The sequence below is a fragment of the Grampus griseus genome (genome assembly GCF_964374135.1).
Source record: "Grampus griseus genome assembly, chromosome: 1".
Classification (NCBI taxonomy): domain Eukaryota; kingdom Metazoa; phylum Chordata; class Mammalia; order Artiodactyla; family Delphinidae; genus Grampus; species Grampus griseus.
In genome coordinates, this window is record NC_139017.1 from 72,090,696 (window position 1) to 72,108,683 (window position 17,988).

Below are 17,988 nucleotides of genomic sequence, written 5' to 3' on the forward strand. Positions count from 1 at the left end.
GGGATGGTACGGCCCAGCCGCAGAGCCCACGGCCGCCGCCTGCCCTAGTGAGCGGGCACGCGGCGCTCCCGGGCTTGGGACGGCCCCCCGCCCCAGGGTCGTGCCTTGGTACCGCCCTGCCCGCCCGGCGCTCGGGGGAGGGTGTGACCCGGGCCTCGCTCCCCCTCCTTGCCGCGCGCAGTGGTGGCTGCCACGCTGAGTTCCGGTTCCTGTGGCTGCGGCCGCGGGCGGGCGGTAAGGCTGGGCGAGAGTGCAGTTGGCCCCCGGGCTCGCCGACCCCGCCTCGCCGCACCTCCGGCTTGCTGCCGCGCGGGGGCCTGCGCCGCCCCAGCCTCCCCTTCCGGGCCATGGTGCAACCCCAGGGCGCGTCCGTCCCCCGCCGCCGCTGACCCCGGTCCCCCACTCCATGGCCGCCTCGGCGCCGCCCCCACCGGACAAGCTGGAGGGAGGTGGCGGCCCCGCACCGCCCCCTGCGCCACCCAGCACCGGGAGGAAGCAGGGCAAGGCCGGTGAGAGCGCTGAGGGGGCCTGGGGCTGGCGAGGCCGAGAAGTCGGGGAGCTCGGAGGGAGGGCTGGCGGGCGGGGGAGGTGGTGGTCCTCTGGCTGAGGGCTCTGAAGGGCGGGGAGGCTCAGGTGAAAAGGATGGGTGGGTGAAGCCCTCCAGGGGTTGCGGGCAGGGGTTCACAGATTGCGGATCCTAGAGTTTGGGGCACCTGGAGTTCAGGAGCCACTTGGGAGTCTGAGGGTATCAAGAGATGGGGCGTCTCATTTGAAGGAAGAGGCAGCTGAGAGTGTAGCGTCCAATTTATTTTTCAAAGTGTACCATTGTTAGTATCTGTGAAGTAAATAAACAAGAGTATAGTGAAGTTAGAAGAGTTCCTTATATCATGGCTGCGAGAGAGGAGGTTGGGGAAAACTTCAGGGAAACTTGTGTCTGCGTTTTACTACTTTTCCAGGTCTGCAAATGAAGAGCCCAGAAAAGAAGCGAAGGAAGTCAAATACTCAGGTGAATGGTGGTTGGTGGCAGGGGTAATTCCTAGTAGCCCCTTTGGGCTCTGCCCCTCCAATGTCTCTACTTTGCATAAGCCGCGGGGAGAAGAGAAAGTTGTCTTTCTTGTTCTGTTTCTGGTCCTTTCCTTCAACTTCATAACAGATTTTAGGGGTAGGGGTAGGGGTAGGGGTGGGGATGAGATGGTTTGACCAAAGGTCTTATCAGTCAGGATTAGAAACATTCTCTCCCCCGTTTGTGCTGTCGTGTTTCCCACATGATGTTAACAGCTACCACTTACTGAACCTTTTCTAAGTGTCAGGGATTGTGCTAAAACTAGCAGTTTGGGGAGATGGACATTGTCACTATTTTACAGATGAGGAATCTGAGGCTTAAAAAAGTTAAATGCCTGCACCAGGGCCTTGAAGTTACTCAGTGTCAGAGCTAGGATTCCAGCGTAGTTCTGCCTGTTTTCAAAACACAGTTACTGCACTATGCTGGTTCTGCTCTCCACTCTCAGTTTCTTTGTTGCATTCTAAGGTCCATCTTGATTTAAGATCTGAGCTGGCCAGTACCAGCCTCCAAAAATGTGTATTGTGTTTCTGATGCTCTCTTGGTTTAGCTCTCCGTCTCCCTCCATGACCCTCTTTCCCTCCTCTTTTCCCCCAGGGCCCTGCATACTCACATCTGACGGAGTTTGCGCCACCCCCGACTCCCATGGTCGATCACCTGGTCGCATCCAACCCTTTTGAGGATGACTTCGGAGCCCCTAAGGTGGGGGGTGCAGCCCCTCCATTCCTGGGCAGTCCTGTCCCCTTTGGGGGCTTCCGTGTACAGGGGGGCATGGCAGGCCAGGTACCCCCAGGCTATGGCACTGGGGGTGGAGGAGGCCCCCAGCCTCTTCGTCGACAGCCCCCTCCTTTCCCTCCCAACCCCATGGGCCCTGCTTTCAACATGCCCCCACAGGGCCCTGGCTACCCTCCCCCAGGCAACATGAACTTTCCCAGCCAACCCTTCAACCAGCCTCTGGGTCAAAACTTTAGCCCGCCTGGTGGGCAGATGATGCCAGGCCCCGTGGGGGGATTTGGCCCCATGATCTCACCCACCATGGGACAGCCTCCCAGAGGGGAGCTGGGCCCCCCTTCTCTCCCTCAACGCTTTGCCCAGCCAGGGGCACCTTTTGGTCCTTCTCCTCTCCAGAGACCTGGTCAGGGCCTCCCCAGCTTGCCCCCCAACACAAGTCCCTTCCCTGGTCCGGACCCTGGCTTTCCTGGCCCTGGTGGTGAGGATGGGGGGAAGCCCTTAAATCCACCTGCTCCCACTGCTTTTCCCCAGGAGCCCCACTCAGGCTCCCCGGCTGCTGCTGTTAATGGAAATCAGCCCAGTTTTCCCCCAAACAGCAGTGGGCGGGGTGGGGGCACCCCAGATGCCAATAGCCTGGCACCCCCTGGCAAGACAAGTGCGGGCTCAGGGCCCCAGCCTCCCCCAGGCCTGGTGTATCCATGTGGTGCCTGTCGGAGTGAGGTGAACGACGACCAAGATGCCATTCTGTGTGAGGCTTCCTGCCAGAAGTGGTTCCACCGCGAGTGCACGGGCATGACTGAGAGCGCCTATGGGTTGCTGACCACTGAGGCCTCTGCTGTCTGGGCCTGCGATCTCTGCCTCAAGACCAAGGAGATCCAGTCTGTCTACATCCGCGAGGGCATGGGGCAGCTGGTGGCTGCTAACGATGGGTGATGCTGGCGAGGTGCGCAGGAAGTGCATACGTTCCTCCCTGCTCTTCCAGGGTGGTTGTTTTCCTGTCTGGCTCTTGGTCCTTGTTTCCACTGGCTTCCCATCCCCATGGGGCAGAAACACAATGTCTCCTGGGGGCAGAAAAGGAACTGAGATGGGCAGGCAGAAGAGCCTGGATTGCTCACTTTTCTGGAAACTTACGTGTTGACATCTACAGAGGTCCAGGAAACCAAAGCCCTGCCAAGCAGAGCCATTTTTGGTGGCTGTCTCTGGAGGCCTAGGGGTGTGGCTGCAAGAGAAAAGAGGCTGGAGGAAGACCTGAAGGGCAGGGGTGTCCCCTCTACAGATGATGGATACCCCCAACACCTGTGCCTAACACTCCTATCTAGCCCCCCAGCCTTAGGTTTTGGAGTCCAGTATTAAAGGTTTCTGGCCAGAGGAGTTGGGGGTCTCTTCCCATCTCTGCAGTAGCCCTTTCATGGGTGCTGGGAAACAGCTTTAGAGAATAAATGGAGATTTTCCCCTTTTCTTACCTTCCCCTTGCCTCCTCCAAGACCTACCCAACTCCTCCCCCCTCAGAGAACCAAATAGCTTGAAGAAGCAGGAGAGTACGTGGCTATGGCAGTTTCTTGGTGATTTGGGGCTTCAAGACAGTAGGTAAGAGATGCTGTCAGGACATACCTTCCTCATACCAAAGTCACTGGTCCTTTCTCAGACTCTCTTGTGCTTTTTCCCTAATGACAATATTTTTGCTAAAAATTAGGATATGTGGTCTGACAGAGCAGAATATTTCATGTTTGGACTGTCCTGGAAGCCTGGACTCTGGCTGTACACCCCCCCATCTGTTGCACATTATTCGCAGCGCTGGTCTTCAATATTTGGCGCCCTTACTTCCCTGCTTCCCTGGCTTGATTGAAGGAAAGCTTGAAGAGGCGCAGAGCCCTTATACCTCATTTTTTCTCCTGATGAAAGGATCCCTGGCCCTGCCTGTGGGTGGGGAGGTGGCAGGACCCTTATTGCCATGGTACTAAAATGCAATCCAGAGCCTGGATGTTTTTTGTTTCTCTCTTTCCCTGCTATTCTTTATATCTTCTCCGGCCTGGTGATCTAGCTGTTCTCATTCCTCTCAGCCAGGGTCCTGCACTGGGCTTTGTTTTTATTTTATTTTGTAAGCACTGCCTGCCAGAGATGGGCCAGCGGCCTGAGCAGGAGCCCCTCACAGCTGCTGTCTCTTCCTTACAGCTCGTGCACACATTCCTCAGTGGGGTGGGGGAGGCAGGCTTGGGGTGTGGCCCTGAGAGGAGCTGGTGTTCCCCTGCCCCCACTTCTCCCGGGACCCTAGGGTGTGAAGAGAAGACAAAGGTATACTGCAGAACTCTTGCCTGCCCAGGTGCAGCATGCAGCCTCTGAGGCTGTGAGAAAGAAGGGAGAGGCCTCTGGGCCTCTCTCCAGTGTTCCCTGCCGCGGAACAGCAGAGATGGCAGCCCCCCCCACCACCACTGCTGAGCTTTGTGTTGTGTTTGTGGTTCTGTTTGCCCCTCTTTTATCGGTTGCTATTTTTGTGGTCTCCCCCATCTCTGCATTTGGTAAGATGGCTCTTGCAGGGGGGTGGGCGTGTCAGCTCAGTCCCTCTCTCCCTCTCAGTCCACTGCTTTTTGGAAGGAAGCGGGGGTGGCAGAGACGTGGTGGGGAAAGTTTTGTACGGTTGGGTTAATAAAATGACTTGGAAAATCCAGACCAGGACTCCTTGCTGTTGGGGTGCACAGGGTTGGAATGAAGCAGGCACTGCTGGTCAGGATGGTTGCGGGGTGAGGATAGGTATCCCTCAGTGTCCCTGGAGGTGGGAATGGCAGAAAGACTCGGGCCCCTGTGCTGACCCTGGTACAAGCCGCAGGGCCCAGGGAGGCCTCTGGGCTCCACCTCTCGCCCTGTGTCCCTGCTGCGAGAAACAACTTTCCTTTCTGAGCATGTTCCTGGGCCAGGCTTGGAGCCAAGCAGGAGCTTTGGCTCCAAGGCTTCAGGGAGACAACTGCCTTTAGAGCTTCTGGGGTTAGCGCCCGCACTCCCACTCCCGAGTTGTTTGGTTTAGGGGTCGAGCGTAGCTCCAGGGGTGGGGGATGGGGCTGCCTTGGTCTAGCAGATTTCGTTTTTGGATGCTTTTCAGCCCCCCATCCCCCTTTAAAAAAAACAGCGGCATCCTTAATCCGCACCGGAGCAGGGTAAGGAGAGTGGCAGGAGGGCTATTTCCAACCTATAATTTGCCACTCTCCCCTCCCCCATCCTGCAGCTGTCTCTGTCTGTCCTGGAACCAACCTGGCTCCTTGTCCTGGAGATGTCACGCCTTGCCTTTCAGTTTTGGGTCTTCCCTCCAGAAATTGTTTAGACACTGGGAAAGGAGGGAAGGTGACCCAGGATTCAGTTTTCTGGAAGTCCAGTGTCCCACCGGGAGGTAAGCCCAGGTTTAGGGGCTCTGCAGGTACCCGCTCTCCGCCCCTGGCTCTCAAGTTTAGCTGTTACTGGCCAAAAGTTTCCGCCCCCTCAGGGAACTTGACTTTCCATTGGCCAGTCCTTAGTCACATGACCGTCCTTTCTCGGGGCTGTGAAGCTGGAGAGCCAGCAACAAGTTCAGCTGAAGACTGAAGCAAGAGCTGGGTCAGGTAATGCCCTAGCGGGGAAGGGGCCATAGATCTCCGTAAGAGAGGAAGGATGGAGGAGAGGAAGGGCAGAACTCTGAAGGGTTGGGCCCCACCGAGGATCTGCGGAGCTGTTTGTTACTTCTGGGCCGGCGGAAGGGGGATCATGGGCGGCCGTTTCCAAAACAGAAACTTGCTCTGGGTCCCCCAGACAATTCCTAGGTCCTTTGCGTTAGAGGTTTGGGGGAACAACTCTTAGAGGGGTTGAAATTAGCTGGATGAGACTTCCCAGCTTTGTACAGAGAGGGAGAGCTCCCCCTTTAGCTGTCTTTTAGAAACAGCACAAGTCCCTGACAGTCCTTACAGGACGTTTTTGTTGAATCCTGCCTGAATGAAAAGAGAGGGAGTAGTGAGGAGGGGGTGGAGGTGGGTTTTCTTCCAAGAGGTTGATGAGAAGAAAGAGATCTGAAAATAGCAGGGAAGGGTGGGGATTAAACAGCAGAAGGAACTTCCTAATAAGGCAGTGAGATGCTGGCTTGGGAGAACTGGGAGATCTTTTGGAATGTTGGGTGAACCCAACCAAGATAGAGATATCAACCAGGGTTTGGAACAGACTGTCTTCTGTTCGGGTCTCAGAAGTATTTGTCTTGTTGACCCAAATGCCGTTGCTGGTTTCCATGGAAACAGTGTGTCTGACATCACCCTGGTTGCCATGGTGCCTGGTTCTGGAGGACCTGAGCAGGCTGTACACAGCCAGGGATAAACAGGGACTTCAGACCAAGCTGCTGCTACTTCCTTCCTGCCACCACCTGTTAAGAGTCACACGCAGCAACTGGGGGTGGGGAGATGATGACAGAATGGCGGGGTTGGGGCCTGAGACCAGAAGGCAGCACAGTGATGGTTCTGTGGATGCCTGTAGAAACCGGCCAGGGATGTGCTGTTGGACGTGGTGTGGAGAAGTCACTGCAGCCATTCTCCTGTCTCCTTGTGGGATGGGTGCATGTGTCTGGGAGGCATGGGTATTGGGGGATGCTGTGAGGGGTCCTTCATCTGTCCTGGGCTTGGATCTTGATTGGCAAGGGCCACAGGAGGTTTTTAGGGGACCATGTAGGACTCACACTAGCTCAAACAGCAGGGGGAATTGTGGTGGTTTCCCAAGGTAGAACTGCCACACTTCTACCCCAGCCTCACTTCCTTTTCCCAGGGTTTCCTTTCAGAGTCCTTTTCCACTTGCCACCTTTCTAGTCCATCAACAAGCAGTCATGTAGTCTCCTCTAAAGGATCACAATTCCAGATTCGAGGGGGTCAGCTCCTCTATCCCTCCACCTTTATGCCGGGTCCCAATTGCCAGCCTGGGGGAGTAGTCTAGGCCATGGATGGAGGGGTAGGTCCTTCTCTTCTCATCCTGCCTTGTGTCAGGCTTTGGAAACTGGAGTAACTTCCCACGCCCACCCGGCCAAGTCAGAGCAGATTAGCAGGGGTTAGGACCACAACCCTGATTTTTGTCCATGCTTTACAAACTGTAAAGTGCTTTATACATGATAGCTGCCATAAATCCCTTTTGCCAGTCACCTTCAAGTTCCCTAAGATGAAATTCTGGAGTTTACTAAGAAGGGAAACAACTTAGAATGGAGAGTGAGAGTGACAAAGAGATTTACTAAAGGTACATTGAGGTGGATCTAAGCTATGCCAGTTGTTCTCAACCTTGGCTGCAAATGAGAATCATTTGGGAGATTAAAAAAATATCCTTCCCTGAGCCTGACCCTTGAACACAGTTGTATCAGAATCTTAGGTGATTCCATTGTGCAGCCAGTGTACAAGACCCCTGAACTAGACCACAGAAAGAACTTATGGTGGGTGATGGGTGGGTGACTTGGGGGTGAAGGAGGCCATTGAGTCTTCTTTTCTAGGCTCTGGGGAAGAAGGTGGTGATTATGGGGAAGGCTGGGGAGGTGAAGGGAGGGCTGGGTTGTTCCTCTTTTTAGCTGTTCATCGTTGGCAAGTCATGTCAGCCAATTTTCTGGCCTTCATTTCCCTTCATTTTCTGGCCTTCATTTCCCTTCATTTTCCCTGACTATAACATGAGAGAGTTGGCCTGGATTTTTCCCAAAGCCCTTCCAGCCCTATGCTTCTCTGACCTTTCAAGGTCAGTTCTGTTTCCCAGTTTACCAAGGGCTCTTTCGGTCCCTGGCAGAGGCAGGCTTCACTGTGGCTGTTGGTACGTTCTGATTTGAAAGGCAAATACTGCCCAGAAGAGCTGAGGTGTTGGGGTCAGAAGACTGGAACCAGGCTGGCTGTGGTAGTGGCTGCCCAGCCCTTAAACCTCGGAACCCGGTCGAGGCTGCTGTCTCCATCCTGCCTCCCCTGAAGGGAGCTGGGGTCCTTAAGAAAGACTTTCTCTGCAGGTGGCAGCCTCAGTAGCCTTGGGGACGTCAGCAACTATGGCCTCCTGCCCAGACTCGGACAATAGCTGGGTGCTTGCCGGCTCAGAGGTAGGAAAAGCAGGCCTGGGAGCCACATGGAATGGGGGTTCCTACAGGGCTGGGCTGCTTGCTGGGTCTGTCCCCTTCCTTGGTCTTGGTGATCATGCGCATCACCTCCTGCTGGCTGTGAGAGGAACTCTAGTGGCAGGGAGAAGGCCATCAGGCCCCAGGAGTCAGGTGTTGGGACTTGGACCATGCCTTGAAAGAAGGAAATTGCTGGGGTAAGCTGTGAGAAGCGGGGAAGATATTCTGGTGGGGAGACCAGCATGAGCAAAGATTCTGAGGCAACAATGGGAGAGCGGTGTTGGGGGAGACCAAGGAGGTCCGTTGGAGGAGGTGGAGACATGGGTCAGACGGTGTTGAAGTGAGGTTGGGCCAGAGCCTGGGAACCTCCAGAAGAAGCCTGAAGGGCCTGGCTCAGGCATTCGGGCCTCCTCTTTGATGGGAAATCGTGGAAGGGCTCCGAGCTGGAGGGAGTCAGGACCATCACTGCCTTGGGCAGAGGGTGCAGCCGCTGTGTGGGCTGGGCGGGAACTGGGGGAGAGCGTTTTGAAGGTCCTGCAGTCCAGGTTGTAGTTGGTGGGGCGGGATCCCAGTAGACCGCTGCGCCCTGAAGCCACTGAGAAGGGGACCAGCGGGATTGGGGGGCTGAGTGTCTGGACAAGGTTTATCAAGGGCTTGGTATGTTCGTACCGCAGGGAGGGAAGAAGGTGAGGAGCTTGAGTTAAAGGCGTCGGGTTTGAGTGGCCTTGAGGAGACCAGTTGGGGGTGAGGGAGCTGCTCTCAGGATGATGCTGGAGCAGGGCCCATGGACTAGGGCTGGCCGGCAGAGGGGACGGACACCATGCTCCCAGCCAGAGCCCTGGCGCCCTGTTGAGGTGCCTTTGCTGACAGCTGGGGTACCTTGGGCCAGTCGTTTCACCTCTCTGTCCTCCCCTGTAAAAGGGGAGTTGTGATTCTTGCCTGGTAGGAGGGGCCATGAGAAAAAAGTGACTTGAAAATTGTAAAGAAACATACTAAGGTCAAGAATTATTCTTGGAAGGATAGCGGGAGCCATGGATGGGATGAGCGGGCGGTGGCCTGTCAAGGGGGCATAGGCGGAGAAAGGAGAGGCCGTGGCTGGACGGCCGGGCTGAGAGCACCTTGGGAGACAGTCTGGCTGTGGCTGGGGTGAGTCACGTTTCTGTCAGCTCCTGGGAGAGGAGTGTGTGGGGAGGGGGGAAAGGCCAGAAAAGCTTGGAAGATGTAACTAGAGTGGGTGGCCCGTTCTGAGGGCAACTGTGGGGAAGCCTGCGGCGGTCGGGACCGTGATCCTTAGGCATCCAGGGGACTTTGTTCTCTTGCCATCCTCCCACCTTCCAACCAATAACTGAGTTGGTCACTTGTGGGGAGGGAGACCCAGGCTCTAGCCGGCTTCTCTGGGGAGGTGGGGGGCACCAGGTTTGTACAGTGGTCCACCGCCTTGGTCCAATGGTGCTTCTTCATTTAACAGAAACTTGGCCTCTGAAAGTTCTCAGAGCAGCAAGTGAGGTTAGGGAATGGCCGAACACTGTGTAGAGCTGAGATGCTGCAGTGCCAGCTGACCCCCGCCCCATCCCCACTTTGGAGCAGCCCACTACAGAGTGTATTATATTTTTGTGAGATGTGGGTTGAGGTCCCTGAGCAGTGCGGCTAGTCCCAGGCACCCCAGTAGAGCACCCCTTGGTTTCGTCCTGCTGTCCTTCCTCTGGAGCAGCCTTTCTGCTTGTGCCCCTCCCCCCCAGAACCTGCCTGTGGAGACCCTGGGCCCTGAATCCAGGATGGACCTAGAATCCGAGAGAGCTCCCCAGGCCCCTTGGAGCCCCTCCAAGGCAGCTGCTGAGGAATTAGCTGGGACCTTGGATGGAGAAGGTAACAGGGCCCTACTGAGGGTGGGGTGCAGCCACCTCTCCTCCATGTTCTGGTGTTTCCCAGTTTCCTCAGGGAGAGGGAGGCTGGTTGGTCTTATTTCTGGCATTAATCTCAATTTAAAACCTTCCCTCATTCTACCCTGGCTTTCTCCTTCCCCTTCCAACTTGGTTGGGGCCTGTGGGAGCCAGAGGGCCGTGTAGCACATTCCATTGGGGGGGTAGTGGTGTTTCTCCTTAGCCTTTTCTCCTGCCACAGAGACCCTGTTCCAGAGTGAGAGCTCCCAGTCCAGACCCATTCTGCCAGAGGAGACTGAGGCCAAGGTGAGGACCTTCACTGGGGGAAGGGTAGGAAATGGGGAGGGCCGGGAGCTGCTCACAGCTGTGTCTGCATCAGGGTGTCCTGGAAGGTGATGATCGTGGAATGGAGTCCCCTGGCTCAGGAGACACAGAGGTCCAGGGAGACTTGGAGGAGACCCCCGAGGCAGTAGGCCTGGGACTGGACACACAGGACCTGGAGGATCAGAGTCCCCCCAACAGCCTGCTCTCATCCCCCCAAACAGGTGAGAGTTCTTGTCTCCCCCTGTCACTATCCTTCTAGAAGGTGTGGGAGTGGGAGTAGATATCGCTACTGAACACAGCTCTGGGCCAGGCCCTAGGACTTAGCAGCTTGGTGCCCTCCTTAAATTGTATCAGTGAAACCTCACCACCACCCCTGGGGACACTGAGGCTCAGGTTAAGTCACACAGCAGGTAAGTGGCAGGGCCTGGGTCTGGTCGACTATTTTGTCTCTGCCGTGGGGCCTCCTCTTTTCTTGCCTCTAGATGCAACTCTCATTCCCTGAGTCCCTTCCGTGTGTCAGCTCTGGGGAAAGAGGTTGGCTTCATGGCCTATGTAAGAGGTGGACTAGACCGAGCCAAGATGCAAGTCAGACCTATGAGGGGCGCAAAAAAGGAAGGGGAGGATGGTCAGTCACGGGACAGGTCGAGGGGAAGGGAGAGGCAGGGACAGCTGGGGAAAGGGCCACACTGGAGGTGTCATTTGAGTGGAGGCTTGAGCAAAGAGTAGGATTTTAGTCGGTAGGGTAGGAGGAAGAGAACATTCCAGGCCAAGGCTGCAGCATCAACAAAGGGATGGGACCCCCTGTCCTGTGCTGAGGAGGCTGTTTCCAGCGCTGGTGGCAGAGGAGTGTATGAGTCCATCTCTGTTGAGGGGTGACAGGGTCGAGGGGGAGGCCGGGGGCTGGGGCCGTTTAGGGGGCAACTGACAAAGCCGAGGAAGACCTGAACTAAGGCAGATACAAGGCGAGTGACGTTGAGATGTTTAGGTGTCAAATTGTCGAACTGTCTGCGTGGGGGGTGAAGAGGGAGGGCTGAGGTTGGCTAGGTGGGAGCAGTGGCGTCTTGCCCTGCAGTGGGGGAACACCAAAAAGAACCAGTTTGGAGGGCAATGTGTTGAGTGTTTGGTCCCCAGGGACACCCAGGTGGGGGTAGCCAGGAGACAGTCAGACAGACGTCCACGCCTGGAGCTCCAGGGAGGCCAGGATGGGAGTTACTGATGAGGGACTCATCTGCTCTGCGGGGAAGCCAGCGGGGTGGGTGAGATAGCAGGTGACTGTGTGTACGGTGAGAAGAGCAGAAATGGTGCCAGGGGGACCTCTGCCTCTAGGACCGGGAAGAGCCAGGGACTGAGCAGAGGCACTGGGAGGGAGTGGCCAGGGTTCGGGCAGAACCCAGAGCCGGGAAGGTGCTCCACGTGAGGCACGTGTGGGAGGAAGGAGTGCACTTTTAGGGTGAAAGCTGCTCTTGTAGTTTGCAGATTGAAAGGACTGGTCTCCCCCCAGACGTAGAGAACAAACGTATGGACACCAAGGGGGCAAAGTGGGGGAGTGGTGTGGTGGTGTGATGAATAGGGAGGTTGAGATTGACATATATACACTAATATGTATAAAATAGATAATTCATAAGAACCTACTGTATAAAAAATAAATAAAATTCAAAAAAAAGAAAGGACTGGTCTCCCGCCTCCAGACTGGGCGTGGTCACTAATGCCCTGGCAGACGTGGGCAGGGTCTCCACGTGCCCCCTCTGTGGTCAGGGCTGGGGGCCTCTCGTGTTCGCTTCTGTTTCCCGTCTCTCTGTATGTCCCATCGCTTCCGTTGCTTTACTGCCCTGTCCCCATCCCTTCCTCCAGCTTGGATCAGGGAGGAGGCCCACTGCTCCAGCAGTGAGGACGACACCGACATGGATGTGGAGGGTCTGCGGAGACGGCGGGGCCGGGAGCCCAGCACTCCTCAGCCTGCGGCCCCCCTGGGTGTGGAGGACCAGGCCGGGGGTGAGGGTGCGGGCAGGGAGCTGGGCATCTCCCTCAACATGTGTCTCCTCGGGGCCCTGGTTCTGCTGGGCCTGGGGATCCTCCTCTTCTCCGGTGAGTGGTCCCTCTCCTGATGAGGCCTTAAGCCTCCACTCTGGCCTCTTCTGCCCTCCTGCCGCACTTTCACTCCATTCCACCCCCTCCTCTGAGGGCCTGACCAGACTCCTCTGTCTCCATTTCAGGTGGTCTCTCAGAGGCTGAAAGTGGTGAGTGAGGACGGGCCCTGACTGGTTCGTGTCTGTCCCCTTCCAGCCCTGAGGGAGGCTGATGGGGGCAGTTCTCTGGGTCAGGAGTAGGGATGCTGGCGGCTGTACATTTTTTGCTCAGTTATAGGTCTTGTCAGCTATTCAGGGTGACCCTTGACCCTTTACCTCGCTGGACTCTCAGCCATAGGGCGGGTCCAGGGCAGGAGGGTGACTGTGTGTGTTGGGGGGTGGTGGGGGGGAGGAGAGGGCCCTGTGTGCCTTGGGGCCAGTTTCAGGATTTCACTTTCCCACAGGGCCCATGGAGGAAGCAGACCTGCAGGTCTTCCCAGATACCGGCTTGGATACTGAGATGCTGGAGGCTGAGGGGGATGGGCAGGCATGTGTGACACTCTCCATTGGTGTGAGGGGCCTGATGGGGGAGATTCAGGGCTGCGGGGGTGACTGGCTCCTTTGCCCTTAGGATGGGCTAAAGCAGCAGCTGCCGACCTCAGCGCCCCCTGACAGTGTTCCCAGCCTGCAGAACATGGCGCTTCTGCTGGACAAGCTGGCCAAGGAGAACCAGGATATCCGGCTGCTGCAGGCCCAGCTGCAGGTGGGCACAAGCAGGAGTGGGTGGGCTACACACCCTCCCTAGGCCAGGTGTCTGTCTGTCCTAGTGTCCTCCCCCAAAAGAAGTTTCCTGTATTCACCCGCACACCTTGATCCCCTCCCTTTCCCACTATAGTGAAGTCATCTTCTCAGTTCTCTGTTCATGTCCTGCATGCTAAGGGTTAGGCCAGGACTGGCATACCTGCTTCACGTGGCATGCCACCTGTGCTTGATTGGCATGGTCTACCTGGAGCATTGTGTGGAGGAAGATTTGAAGAACATGCCAAGGCTCAATGGGAAAGAAGTGCTGGGATCAATTAGTAATGTCTGCTCTGGGTATGGGAGGTGGAAATTGGGCAACGACAGCCACATCTTGGCTATCTTTCAGTGAATCGGAGAAGTGTATGCTTAAAAAGGACATAGAAGCTGAGGCCTGTGATGGGATTTGGGGATCCCAGGGTCTGGTGAAGGGTGAAGATGGGGCAGGGGATGAGAACCAAGTCCTCTGAGTTTCCCAGGCCATAAAGTCTATGATGGAATGGAATCAGGGTAGAAGGCACTGGGGTCGTCCTTGACTCCTCCTTGTCCTCTCCATCCCTACTCCCATTCCAGGCCCAGAAGGAAGAGCTTCAGAGCCTGATGCATCAGCCCAAAGGGCTGGAAGAGGAGAATGCCCGGCTCCGAGGGGCCCTACAGCAGGGCGAGGCCTCCCAGCGGGCCCTGGAGTTAGAGCTGCAACAGCTGCGTGCCCAGCTCCAGGGCCTGGAGGCTGACTGTGTCCGGGGCACAGATGGGGTGTGTCGCTATGGGGGCAGAGGCCTGCGAGCTGGCAGGGTCACCAAGGAGCAAGGCCCAAGGGGGCAGGTGCCAAGCCCTGGCTTCTTGGAGCAGAAGAAACAGCTAGAGGCTGAGGCCCAGTCATTAAGGCAAGAGTTGGAGAGGCAGCAGCGGCTGCTGGGGTCTGTGCAGCGGGACCTGGAGCAGAGCTTGAGGGATGTGGGCCGAGGGGACCCAGCCCATGCTGGTCTGGCCGAGGTTGGTCACAGGCTGGCCCAGAAGCTGCAGGGCATGGAGAACTGGGGCCAGCGCTCCGGGGTCCCTGCCAATGCCTCAGAGGCCTGGCATCAGGAGCCTCACTTCCAGAGTTCCAGGGAGTGGAGCGGAAAGGAAAAGTGGTGGGATGGGCAGAGGGACCGGAAGACTGACCACTGGAAACATAAGAAGGAGGAATCTGGCCGGGAAAAGAAGAAGAGCTGGGGGGGTGAGGAGGACAGGGAGCTGGCGGGGAGGTGGAAGGAGGGCAAGCCATGGGTGGAGGAGTGGGCTAGCAAGAAGGACAGCAAGCAACAGGGTTCTAAGGAGCCCCCCAGGAAAAGTGGCAGCCCCCACTCCTCCAGAGAAAGGCAGAAACACCCTCAGTGGAAGGAGGGGGCTAAAGACAGGCATGACCTCCTGCCACTCTGGGCAGAGCTGTTGAGGCACAAGTACCAGGCACCCCAGGGCTGCTCGGGTGTGCACGAGTGTGCCCGTCAGGAGGGCCTGGCCTTCTTTGGCATGGAGCTGGCCCCTGTGCGGCAACAGGAGCTGGCCTCTCTGCTGAGGACGTACCTGGCGCGGCTGCCCTGGGCCAGGCAACTGACCGAGGAGCTACCCCTTTCTCCTGCTTACTTTGGTGAGGACGGTATCTTCCGCCACGACCGCCTCCGCTTCCGGGACTTTGTAGATGCCTTGGAGGACAGCCTGGAGGAGGTGGCAGTGAGACAGACAGGTGATGATGATGAGGTGGATGACTTTGAGGACTTCATCTTCAGCCACTTCTTTGGAGACAAAGCACTGAAGAAGAGGTGGGCAAGCTGTGGGGGAGTTGGGTCGGTGGGAGCAGGAGGCAGGAGGTGATGGTAAGGGGTGTGAAGGAGCCAGGGCCCTGAGCTGGGGTGGGGTGGTGGCGGGGTGTTCTTCAGTTTGAGGTTTTATCTCTGCTTTTAGGTCTCCCCTCCCCCCTAGCCAGTACTTTTCCTGTCTTCCCTTGGGGTCAGGAAGCTGCCTGTGCTCACCCCAGAGTGGTCCTGGGGAGTCCCCTTTTGTGCTGGGGGGATTTTTCCTCCCAAGTTACCCTGTACTGCCCATACCTGCAAGAGAGATTGCTTCCCATCTTCCCGCCTGCCCAGCTGGGGCCTTCATCCTGGGAGACCAGGTCTGGCCACACTCCCTCCCCGCCCCCCCCCGCCGTATGATTGATGGTGACTGCCTGTGTCGCCTGTCTTAAGAGGAGCAGGGTCCCCTCTCCTCAGGGAGCGCCTTCTCATCATGTGGATGTGGCGTTGTTGTCTGAAGGCCTCTTACTGCTCCCCCCCCGCCCCGCCCCATGCCTCTCCACAGGTCTGGGAAGAAGGACAAACACTGGCGGAAACCCAGAGTTGTGGGGCCCAGGGAGGAACACAGCCACCAGCGCCAGGGCTGAGGCCCCGTGCTGTCTGTCCCCTGGGAACCGTTAAACTGCCACCTCCCTTGGCTCGTTTGGTGTCCTTGGATATCCTTCACCGAGGAGAGCGGAAATCACCCAGCCCCGAACTGAAACCACTTTTGCTAGAAAAAGGTCTTAGCTGGACCTGCCTTGCTATCTATGCAAATGTATGCAAATGCTCAGGACCCTGGGCCGTGACCCTTGCAGCCTGATTGTGTCACGCCAGTGTGAAGGGGGGAGGGGAGAGAAGCCTGTTTTTTTGGGGGTGGGGTGGAGGTAGAGGGGATGGGGGCAATTCTAATTCTGAAGCCAGAGAGCTTTCCTCCTCGTGTGTGTGTGTGTGTGTGTGTGTGTGTGTGTGTGTGTGTGTGTGTGTGTGTGTGTGTGTGTGTGTGTGTGTGTGTGTGTGTGTGTGTGTGTGTGTGTGTGTGTCGGGGAGGGGGAGAGTGGGCTCCTTGGCTGCACGCACTGACCCGGGCCCCCTGGGATTTGACTAGCCTGGCTGGCTGGGGGCCCAGCATGAGGGTCTCCCCTGGCGTTTTGTTAGATTTGGAAGGAGCTGTCCCCAGGGGGGTACAACCCCCTTTTAAGCCTTGCTGCTCACCTCCACACGTGAACTGTAGACTCAGATCCCAATAAAATGCTGTTGGAGCTGTGACATTGGGTGGAGACTCTGTCACTTGGGGCTGTTTCTAAGCACAAGGGACATCCACACCCACCGCCTTATAGGCACTGGTGCTCACCTTCTCCCGTATACTCCTCCCAGTCACCTCACCCTCGCAGCAAACCTCAGGCCCTCTGGGCCGGAGCTCCCCATTTTGCTCACAGCTGCCTTGGCTGCACCCCTGGGAGATGTAGAAATATGCGAATGGGTTTTGGAGTCTGAGCCTTGGGCTCAAATCCAGTTTGAGTGATTTTGGGCAAGTTAATCCCTGGGAGCCTTGGGTTTCTAATCCTCAAAAAATGAGACTGAGGGGCTGGAGAAGAGATTAAATAAAGCAGTGTAAACCAAATACCTGTCTTGTATTTGGCACTCAAAAGTGATTTCACTCCCTTCAGGGTGTGGAGGAGGGAGGAGAAGGGGACCCCTGACCCACCCCCGCACCTCCCCCAGGATTGGGGAGGTGAGGGAACCACTAGGTGGTGCCTCGGCTCCACATTTGCTCCAGACATCACCTCCCTCACTACTTTAGTACCCCAAATCTTGGACGCCCCCCACCCCACTGATTTGGGCCGTCTCTCTGGCTAGCTCTCCCAGGAAGACCCAGATTCCTCTGGGCTTCTCTTTAGGAAGTCCTTCCTGACTGGGATTCTTGATTGGCCTGGAAAGCACCTTGGGAGTGTAGGGGACAGAATGATGGTGTGATGTCAGGCCAGGTCAGAGGAGTGTGTTAGTAAAGCTGAGGGGGCCTGCCCAGAAGGGGGCTGTAATTGAAAGCAACTGCTTCTGTAACACTACGATGGATGGGCCACTCACTGTTAAAGGGCTTTAAGTGTATTAGCTCATTTAATTCAGCTGTGGGGTGGGGCGGGGCCGGCTGGGCATGGAACGAGGTCCACTCATTCAGCAAACATTTGCAGTCTATTGTGTACCAGAGGCAGTGAGGCACTGAGAATACAGAGGCGTGTTAAGGAGTTTATAGTCCAGTGGAGCCTGCTTTCTGCAGCATGAGGGACTGCAGTTAGACCTAAGGAAGAACTTCCTCCAAGGCAGAGGGTCAGTGAAAGGGGGCTTTAGGAAAGGAGGCTTCTATTTCTGGAGTGAGGGTCAGGAGGAGCAAGTACAGGTTGGCCCGGGACCAGGGTCTGGATTTGGCCTAACATTGTCCACATGAGGAGGCCTATTTTACTCGGTTCACATTGCTCACCTTCTGCAGGTGCTCAAAATTTATGCTGCCTGGATTCAGGCTAGGCCTTAGTATCCCGTGTCCTGGGAGGGGGCTGTGCTCAGGGGAGGGGACACAAACTGGCCCCCTGGGTTCCCAGAGGGTGTGGGCTGCTTGGGGCTTCTCAGTTTCATTTCTAGGGCCCATTTCCTTCATTTGCATAACGAACTCTCAGGGACGCTAGGAAGTTCCCCCAAGCCCCCTCCTCTTTCTTAGCCACTCAGGAAGTAGATATGCTGAGCTGGAGGTTTCTGACACTGCTGAATCAGGAAGAAAAAGCCATGAACCCAAGGGGTATGTTGGGGAGGGGCCAGGACACCAGGGACACTGGCCATTCTGGTTACCCTGTCTCGGTGACCCTCATGCCCATCACAGGCCATGAGGCCACCCTCTCCGTCACACCCATGCACCCACAGCAGCACTGGTAAAGTGGGGGGACCCCAAGTCCCAGATCATAGGATGCTCTCTGGTGATAGGCCCAGCATGTGGAGATGAGCCAAGGGAGGCTGGAGCTGGGGGACAGCTCCTGGCCGTGCAGGGGTGGGGAGAGCCTGTGTGTAGACCCCCTGGACTCTGCCACACGGCCCGGCTTGGCCTCCAGGGTCTGGTCTGGGCCCTTCCAATTTAAGCACTTGGTATTTTAAGCACTTGGCTCTTCTGCCCTTTCCTCTGGGAACTTCCCCAGCTAAGAGCTCAGCTCTGGGGTGCCTTCGGGGAATCACTGGAGTTGCGGCCCAGCGGGTCCCC

At 56.7% G+C, this 17,988-nt stretch overlaps 1 protein-coding gene across 4 annotated transcripts; it reads left to right on the forward strand.

The window, feature by feature from the left end:
* The first annotated feature begins 278 nt into the window (after positions 1-278).
* Positions 279-16,353, forward strand: PBXIP1 (PBX homeobox interacting protein 1). Of its 4 annotated transcripts, XM_082647527.1 has the most exons (13): positions 279-509; positions 957-1,006; positions 1,658-1,762; positions 7,761-7,847; positions 9,602-9,728; positions 9,984-10,048; positions 10,122-10,287; positions 11,918-12,151; positions 12,280-12,303; positions 12,597-12,679; positions 12,764-12,895; positions 13,504-14,735; positions 15,271-16,353. In XM_082647527.1, the coding sequence occupies exons 1-13, from the start codon at positions 407-409 to the stop codon at positions 15,350-15,352; spliced, it is 2,490 nt and encodes an 829-aa protein (XP_082503653.1). In that variant the 5' UTR covers positions 279-406; the 3' UTR covers positions 15,353-16,353. The 4 variants fall into 4 exon arrangements, with proteins under 4 accessions (XP_082503653.1, XP_082503650.1, XP_082503652.1 ...); XM_082647525.1 differs by lacking the exons at positions 279-509; positions 957-1,006; positions 1,658-1,762 and adding exons at positions 5,340-5,379; positions 8,886-9,008; XM_082647524.1 differs by lacking the exons at positions 279-509; positions 957-1,006; positions 1,658-1,762 and adding an exon at positions 5,306-5,379.
* Positions 16,354-17,988: the final 1,635 nt, after the last annotated feature.